The 9,765-nt window shown below is 35.8% G+C and overlaps 1 protein-coding gene across 1 annotated transcript; it reads right to left on the bottom strand.

The window, feature by feature from the left end:
• Nucleotides 1-3,075: 3,075 nt before the first annotated feature.
• On the bottom strand, nucleotides 3,076-5,266 carry LOC137036211 (carcinoembryonic antigen-related cell adhesion molecule 20-like). The gene is made up of 5 exons (XM_067410247.1): nucleotides 5,023-5,266; nucleotides 4,602-4,889; nucleotides 3,762-4,073; nucleotides 3,308-3,580; nucleotides 3,076-3,218 (listed from the first exon to the last, which is right to left on the bottom strand). Exons 1-5 carry the CDS (start codon nucleotides 5,264-5,266, stop codon nucleotides 3,076-3,078), a joined length of 1,260 nt encoding a protein of 419 aa, XP_067266348.1.
• Nucleotides 5,267-9,765: the final 4,499 nt, after the last annotated feature.

The following is a 9,765-nucleotide window of genomic DNA, read 5'->3' as shown; positions in this document are numbered from 1 at the left end:
CATACGAGATTTTGCTTTTCATTACAGAGCCCTCTGTTTAACCCTCTGGAGTCTGAGGCTGATTTGGGGCTTGGAGAAGTTCTGACATGCCCTGACATTTGTGCTTTTTTCAGTTGTTCATAAACATATAAATGACAAAAGTATCATTACACTGTATTCAGCACAAACTAGGCTACAATAATATGTGAGGAACATGTATGTACATGTTTGTATTTTTGAAGGAATAATGTTTATGCGTGGTTATTGAAAAAACAAAAAACTTAAGTCACTGGAATAAGGCCAACAAAAGTATATTAAATCTGTGTTCACAAGACTTCTGGGTATTGGAGGTTGTAGGCTAGAGTTTTTGCTTCAGAATTATGTAAAAATTATCCTTCCTACTCCTTCATATAAAACAATATATTGATTTAGTTTTTGTAAGACACTTTTTGTCAAGAAACACAGTATGCATGGAGGTGTGAATCATCATGAATAATGGGTCATTTACACATGAGAAGACAAAAGAATCACATAATAATGACCTGAAATGACTTGCATATTAATGAGGCCTTTCAGTCACGTAGGTTGTGAAAAAAACCCTCTGTAATAATGTCTCAGCTCATCATAACCAGCAATACTGTGAAATATTATTACAATTTAAAATTATGGTATTCTATTATATTCTTTAGAATATAATGTATTTCTGTGATGCGGATGTGTCTGAACAATTATGTTACCTCTGTGGCATTTCATATAGGCTTTTAGCTTAAAAGCATGCACATTTGGAGAAATATTGATGGATTCTTATATATTTATGTCAATTTTCTATACTGAGCAGTAATATTTAGTCAATATTTATTGTCATCACTATGAGTGCTGGATACTGTGTTTTCAATTCATACTTGCAGCCGGAGGGCGCTCTGTGCACATTTAGGCCACAAATTCATACAAAGAAGAAAAGGAACCAGGAACTAATGGCATGTCTTCTAGAGATCGCTAACCATGGCTTTAACATCCAAATAAACACTTTTCAAGACAATAAATACACGATTGAGACAATGCATACAAGTATTGTCTCTGAATTTGTGTCTGAATAGCGCTGGCTCCGTGGGCGAGGCCGCATTAACGGATAATGAGCTGAATCATGGACTTCTGACATAGCTCTCTTTTCATACAGATCACATAAACACAGAATGTTTGTTTTCGATTTGACTTACATGATTTAAAACCTGACATTTCAACATTTCTTTAGACAATAGTGTCATTTTTTTGTCATTAGTATTCATAAGTTACAGTTCATTTTCTGAGAACTATCAGATTGGACTTTGTTCAGAGGGAGACGAGAGATCACGCATCATGTTAGTTTTCTTTATTTTACAAAGTGTACACAAATAAAAGAAGATATTCTATAGTTTCAATTGATATATTACTTATGTCTCTATGACAAGAAATGGAGTATTTTAAGTCTGTTTTGCTGCAATGTGAAAAAAATCCTGCAAAACGTGCCGGCACGTTTTCAGACCTCAGGGAGTTAAAATGAAAAAAGGATATGTCCGAAAAAGAGATCTTGCTGTCCATTCTTAGAAACTGTAACCCACGTTTAGCCAGCCTACTTAGAGGAACAGTACGAGATGTGGGTGAATTAGTAAGAATTGGAACACAAATTGAGAAAGATTTGGAGGAATCAAAAAGATATTGGAATAATGTTAACTCTGAGGCTCAAAGAAAGAAGTCACAACTTAACAGAGAAACCATTCCTAAACCTCCCCATGCTAACACGAGAGTAATGCAATCAGGCCAAAGTACTTCAATACAAGATCCAAACATGATTACCCTACCTATCCTGCTGAGAAATAGGTACTCACATCTGTCATCGATACAGAAAGTACACTTTCTTTGATTCAGGAATCCTGCTGGAGGCAACTGAAAAATCATGAGGTATGGAAGTCAAGTAATGGACAAAATTTTCTACTAGCAAATGGCCAAAGCAAAACAGCTTTAGGAAAATCTGACTGGGAGTGTGAACTACAAGGCAAGATGTTCAAGTTAACCCTTTATGTAATGAGAGACTCTGATCTGACTGTTCCAGTTATCCTGGGAATGGATTTCTTGATGACTGTTTTTCTCCCATGGATGATGGTATTGTGCAGAGGTTTCCGTTGTGGTCTCATGAATCTTCCAAACCTTCACTTCACTTCTATCTTGCACTCCATCATATCTTGCATATCCATCAACCAACTGGTTATGAAAGCAGACTCAACTGATCAATTCAAAAATCAACTAGAAAGTCTGATGAGAAATTGGCCAACCGGCTGTACTTTGTAAGACACCGAATCATTACAACAGATGAAATACCTGTTAGGAAGAGAGCATACCGAGTCTCAGTACCCAGACAACAGTTCATTGACAATGAAATTCAAGAGCTGTTAAGTAAGAATATTATTCGTCCCTGAGTCTCTCCATGGGCTTCACCTGTAGTCATTGTACCAATAAAAGGAGGTGATTTAAAATACATAAAGTTAGTATTCCTGCAGGGGGCGCTCAACATAATAAATGAAATAAAACATGGAAAGACTCTTGAACCTCAGAGTGAGAAAACTTTATTAATAAAGACAAGCAAATACAAATGGCAAATGAACAGCAGTGATAAAGATCTGTGTGTTTAATCTGAGAGAAATGTGTCGTGTTTATTCAGTAAAAGAGCTTCAGTATTAGAGACGTCTGATCTGAACAATAATAAAACTACAAGACATGTGAAACTTTAAGTGTGTCTGGAAGTAATATTTTAAATTCCCTATGAAATATGAATAACTAGATTGTTAAAAAAATCAGTATTTACAATGACAAACACTCACATTTGACATTTTGAACACTAATGAGTTAATCTTAATGAGTTAATTTAATTTCAAAAGTAGCTAAAACAAAACAATTCAAAGTAATGAGCAAAAATCTGTTGCTGTTTGTTCTCAAATTACATTCTAGGTTGTAAATAAGCCAGCTAAAATAATGATACAGTAAACACCAGCATGTAAAGCCATTACAAATATATTAAGATTAATAAATGACAAAAAAAATAGTAATATGAGAAATGACACATTAGGTTTCTGATGTGTGAATATGTGCTTGATGTTGTTCAGCTCTTCTGGATCTGATGTCATAAACCAGAAGAATGACAGTAGCCACGCCCACCAGAGCAGAGAGGACCAATCGGATCACAGCTTCAGTAGGACCACAACAGTCTGAGGAATAAAAACATCAAACTGAGATCAGCTCAGACAATAAACACTAATATCAGCGCTGACATCAACTAATATCAGCACTGCCGTACCTGAACATGTGTGACAGAGTTGAGTGATGTTGAGATGTTGAGTCTGGTTGATGACGGGATTGTTGATCACACAGCTGTAGGTGTTTTTATCCTGATATTCCACCTCCAGAGGAAGAGAGAGACTGATGTTGAGATTAGACGCACTGATGCTGGACAATAACCTGTTTCCTTTGTACCAGGAGAGAGTCACATGACTAACATTCACAGCTGAACACACCAATGAACATGATGATGATAAATAGTCTCTACTGATGACAGGAACAGGCAGATGAGCTGGAATATATGACAGAAAAAAAATATATATAAACAATATTATCGGTTCAATCAGTAAGTTGAGTCAGTGTTTAAATGATCTATCATCTCATACTATAAAATGATTCAACAAATAATAAATATGTAAATAGTTGGTAAAAACAAGAGCATTTGAAGGACAGAACAAATGATCTCTACTCACCATAGACAGAAACTCTGAATCCTTTAAATGAGAAACTGTCTGAAACCATCATCTTTATTTTATAAACTCCAGCATGTTCAGTTGTGATGTTTGTGATGGTCAGAGATCCAGTTTGATTGTCCAGGTTCAGTCTGTCTCTGAATCTCCCATCAAGAACATCATTATTTACAGTGAATCTGTCGACCCGTTTATTGATTACAGCTATTAGAGTTTTTTTATTTCCAAACCTCCACCGAATCCAACCATAACGTTTCATTTCAGTAATATCAGAGTTTAGAGTGACTGAATCTCCCTCCTTCACTGATATTTCAACTGTATCACCAAACAGAGAACAAACAGAAACAGAGTTTGTAGAAGAGCGTCAGAGTTCTGGTGTGTTCTAGTCACCACACAAGGAAGGGCAGATACAAAGTCTTTAATTAAACTCAGGAGATGACAAGAGAATCAAAAGACAGGGGATAACTGGAGAACCAAAGCAGCATGAACACACTCTTAAATAAAGACAATACAGGACAAAGAACTAACTGAAACTGAAGGCTTATATACACAGCAGACAAAGGGAGAAACTAACAAGACACACCTGAACTGAAGACACTAATTAATTAGTAACCAAGGGAACTAAATAATGGCTGAACAACAAACTGAACAAAGGAACATAAGAACAGAACATAAATGTGACAGAAAGAGATTTTAAATAATTTTATGATTGCTTTTAAAAGTAAATCATTTTATATGTTTAAATTTCAAATAATATCAGATAGAAAAAGCAAAATGTTGCTTGGATTAGTAATTGTATCTGGTGATTAAAACATAAAATGGTGAAACAAATATTTAACTCACTAAAGACTGCAAGAAAGAACTCAGTGGTCCAAAAGTTGGTCTCTTGTTTATAAACTCCATCATGTTCAGTTGTGATGTTTGTGATGGTCAGAGATCCAGTTTGATTGTCCAGCTTCAGTCTGTCTCTGAATCTCCCATCAAGAACATCATCATATACAGTGAATCTGTCGTCCTGTTTATTGATTTCAGCTATTAAAGTGTTTCCAAACCTCCACCGAATCACTACAGCAAAATTAGAGTTTAGAGTGACTGAATTTCCCTCCAACACAAACACTGACTCCACCGATTCTGAAGAAACAGAAGAAACACAAACAGATTAATATACTGAGATATCACTTCACAATGGTTTACTACATTAAATAGTTTAAAATTGAAATTTTGCCATTAAAAAACAGGTTAAACTATTTTTTTTTAACCTCACCAGAGATATGGACATTAAATGTTTTCTGTTCCACACCGTTGACCTCTAGTACATAATCTCCAGTCTGTTCATCTGTGATGTCTGTGATGGTCAGAAATCCAGTTTGATTGTCCAGCTTCAGTGTGTCTCTGAATCTCCCATCAAGAACATCATCATATACAGTGATTCTGTCGGCCGTCACATTGATTTCAGCTATTAAAGTGATTTCATTTCCAAACCTCCACTGAATCACATCAACAAACATCATTGTAATAAAATAAGAGTTTAGAGTGACTGAATCTCCCTCCTTCACTGTCCCTTCCTGCAACCGCAATCCTGCAAAACCAAAAAAAAATGATTCTGTCGACCCGTTTATTGATTTCAGCTATTAGTGTTAGTGTTTTCATTTCCAAACCTCCACTGAATCTCATCAACATCTTTTATTTCAGTAAGATAAGAGTTAAACTGAATCTCCCTTCAACACTAACACTAACTCCTCTTCATCACCAAACACACCTGAAGAACAGAGTTTTCACAGGTTAAAGCTTCAAAATCACTTGATGTTCATTTGCTGAAGCTTCATTAAAACACTTCTAATCATTTAAATGTCAAGTGAATAATAATCTGCAGCAGTACAAATACAAAAAAAAAGAGAAATAAAAAGAGAAATAGATTTATATATGGAACAATAAATAAAGAGATACTTCTACTTCAATGTTTGTAAGAAGTTCTAGGTTGAATTTATAGATCATTGTTTTCATCCATTATTAGGCCAGTGAGGTCGTATTAATAATTAATGTCATAATTAATAATTAATTAAAGACAACAGCAAGTCAGGACCTCGGATGGGAAAATGTGTATTTTGTTTTCTGCTGATCATCTGAGACTTATGTTTTATTTAACCCTTTCAAGCATGAGTGTAACACGGTTAGTAGATATGGGAAGAAGGAGGCGGGAACCGGCGAACATTCAACAAAACTTTAATATAAAATAAACAAACAAAACGAAAGTAATGCCGGCAGACCCTCGCGGACGTCTGCCGGCCACACAAACATAATAAAACATAAAATAAAGTCCAGGCCTGGTCCTCTCTCGTCCTCCACGGTCGTCGCTCCTCCTTTTATGCTCCCGGAGCTCCTCCGTGAGAGACTCAAGGCCGGTGCGCCTCCCAGGTGATGCTCGTTATCACTTGCGTCACCGGCCTCGCGCCGTTCCCTCACGGCTCTCACCCGCCCTGGTCGCCACAGTTATGTTTTAAATTAATCTATTTGATTATGAAAAGTGAACAGCATGAGTAAGATAGAATACATCATAAGATGATCAATATGTCGGGAGACATGGAGTGGGTCAGACATGATTTTGACCACTTCATTAAGTTTTGTTTTGTAGAAAGCCTTTCTTTAAAGTGAATTTCATTTGTAAAAATTGTATCTTAACCCTCTGGAGTCTGAGGCTGATTTGGGGCTTGGAGAAGTTTTGACATGCCCTGACATTTGTGCTTTTTTGTTGTTCATAAACATATAAATGACAAAAGTGTCATTACACTGTATTCAGCACAAACTAGGCTACGATAATATGTGAGGAACATGTATGTACATGTTTGTGTTTCTGAAGGAATAAAGTTTATGCGTGGTTATTGAAAAAAACAAAAAACTTAAGTCACTGAAATAAGGCCAAAAAAAGTATATTAAATCTGTGTTTACAAGACTTCTGGTTATTGGAGGTTGTAGACTAGAGTTTTTGCTTCAGAATTATGTAAAAATTATGCTGACTACTCCTTCATATAAAACAATAGAGAGATTTAAATTTTGTAAGACACTTTTTGTCAAGAAACACAGTATGTGTGGAGGCGTGAATCATCATGAATAATGGGTCATTTACACCTGAGAAGACAAAAGAATCAAATAATAATGACCTGAAATGACTTGCATATTAATGAGGCCTTTCAGTCAGGTAGGCTGTGAAAAAAACCCTCTGTAATAATGTCTCAGCTCATCATAAACAGCAATACTGTGAAATATTATTACAATTTAAAATAATGGTATTCTATTATATTCTTTAAAATATAATGTATTTCTGTGATGCAAAGTGTCTGAACAATTATGTTACCTCTATGGCATTTCATATAGGCTTTCAGCTTAAAAGCATGCACATTTGGAGAAATATTGATGGATTCTTATATATTTATGTCAATTTTCTATACTGAGAAGTAATATTTATTGTCATCACTATGAGTGCTGGATACTGTGTTTTTAATTCATACTTGCAGCCGGAGGGCGCTCTTTGTGCACATTTAGTCCACAAATTATTATAAAGAAGAAGAGGACATTTAAGGAATGGTGTTTTTAATTCATACTTGCAGCCGGAGGGCGCTCTTTGTACACATTTAGGCCACAAATTCATATAAAGAAGAAACTAACTAGGAACTAACTGCATGTCTTCTAGAGATCGCTAACCATGGCTTTACCATCCAAATAAACACTTTTCAAGACAATAAATACACGATTGAGATGATGAATGCATGTATTGACTGAATTTGCGTCTGAATAGCGCTGGCTCCGTGGGCGTGGCCGCATTAGCGGATAATGAGCTGAATCACAGAGTTCTGACATGGCTCTCTTTTCATACAGATTACATAAACACAGAATGTTTGTTTTTGATTTGACTTACACGATTTAAAACCTGACATTTCATCGTTTCTTTAGACACAAGTGTCATTTTTTTGTCATTAGTATTCATAAGTTACAGTTCATTTTCTGAGAACTATCAGATTGGACTTCAGAGGGAGACGAGAGATCACGCATCATGTTAGTTTTCTTTATTTTACAAAAAGCACAACATTGTGTTTTTACTCTGAGTGTACACAAATAAAAGAAGACATTCTATAGTTTCTATTGATATATTACTTCTGTCTCTATGACCAGAAATGACGGAGTATTTTAAGTCTGTTTTGCTGCAATGTGAAAAAAATCCTGCAAAATGCGCCGTCGCGTTTTCAGACCTCAGAGAGTTAATTTTAATCAATGTTTCATCAACCATTTGCCTGGATATAATAAATAAGAAGCAAATATAGCAGACATTATAATTGTTACGGTCTCAGTCACGTTTAGTTTGTTTTGGTTTTCATCTGTCACATGTGCTCCTTTGTGACACTGACAAGATCATTCACAGCTGTAAGTCATTTTAGTTATTCCTCTGTGTATTTAAGTTCCTGTCTTCCCTATGTTCACTGTCCATTCTCGTATGCCTTGTGTTGTGTTGCGTTCCTGACTGTACCTGTTAGATTTCCTAAGTAAAGCCTTATTTGAACTTAATCTTCTTTGTCGTGTGTTCCTGCGTGAGCAACGCATTACAATAATGGAGGCGCCGGCGCGATCACTTGCACTTGAACTGGAGCGCGTTTTATAGGCTAAATGAACAGAAATTCAGCGTATAGGCTGCTGCCTTGCAGACATGAGAAAAATATCTATAAAAAGCTTGAGATGTCTACTTTTAAACAAAATAATTAAAAATGAAAAGAAATAAGCTACTCTGATTATGTAATCCGAATGAAACTTGAATTCTTTCTATAGGCGTCCAGTAGTCTGTGCGGAGATGATGAGAGTCAGCGATGTCAGCTTCATCTTTGCAGCCAACACTGATTCAGAAAACATTTCTTTATTAATAAACAATTAAAATGTTTAAAATTTTTGTCACATTGATAATCGTTACTTTTGCCGGTTCTTTACGGCCAGGTTTATGTGTGCGCTTGAGTCCTATATAGCCTAAATTACGTAAACGCTCATTATTATGGTTTATTCTCTCCAGTATTTAAGAAATTAAATTAACATAAATGTGATTAGTCAACTAATGGCTTAAATGAACAACTACTAGTCGACTAAAAAAAACTTATTTCACATATTTTCAGTGTCACAGCATGTCAAAAAAGGGTATTCTGGTTTGAGCTTGCTCTTCGCTTGCATGCTCACACACACACACACACACACACACACAGCATCGTACAATATTATCGGTTTAAAATTATATTTGTGTATGACTAACCTGTACTACTACTTTACAACTATTACTTTTGCAGGTCTATCATCTCTAGTCACACATCAATCATCATCAGTTGCAGTAGCATGTGTCCCATACTAACACACACCAGAGAACAAACTTTGCAGGTCCTATGGCTGAGAGAGAGCCTACTCGGATGATAACCGCTTCAGTGAGCTCAATTATAGTAATGTTGCATTTTTTTGTGTGTCAGTAATGGTAACGGCATTGTAACGGGAGAAAAACTTATTTGTGTTTGTAAATTGTGGGGCTGATTGCATTAAAAGAATGTAATCAGACGGAGAATTAGGGCTGGGCGATATGACGATATATATCGTTACCATGAAACAAAATGTCTATCATTAGAGACATTTCTTATATATTGCAGTATGTAAATAATTTGCACTATTGACACTTCAGAATGATGAAATGCATGAATGAGAATATAAATAGCAGGGTGTGCTTGATGTTAAAAAGAGTTCTAAACGCAATATATCCTGAAAAGGTACTCGTGCTGACTGAGCACACAGAAACCTGCCTCTCTCAGAAGGCGATTGCAAATTAGGGACGTGCTTGAAGTTAAAGTGTTATTAAGCATAACACGCTCACATGAGGTTGCTATGCTGCATGGTCACAAAAGCTTATCATTTGCATGAGTTTTTATCCATTGCGGTTTTAAACTATTAAAGCGCAATTGGCAGCAAAAGACAACTTATTTCAGCATATGCA

This window comes from Chanodichthys erythropterus, chromosome 14 (assembly GCF_024489055.1).
Source record: "Chanodichthys erythropterus isolate Z2021 chromosome 14, ASM2448905v1, whole genome shotgun sequence".
Classification (NCBI taxonomy): Eukaryota; Metazoa; Chordata; class Actinopteri; order Cypriniformes; family Xenocyprididae; genus Chanodichthys; species Chanodichthys erythropterus.
This window is presented reverse-complemented; position numbering and strand designations above follow the sequence as displayed.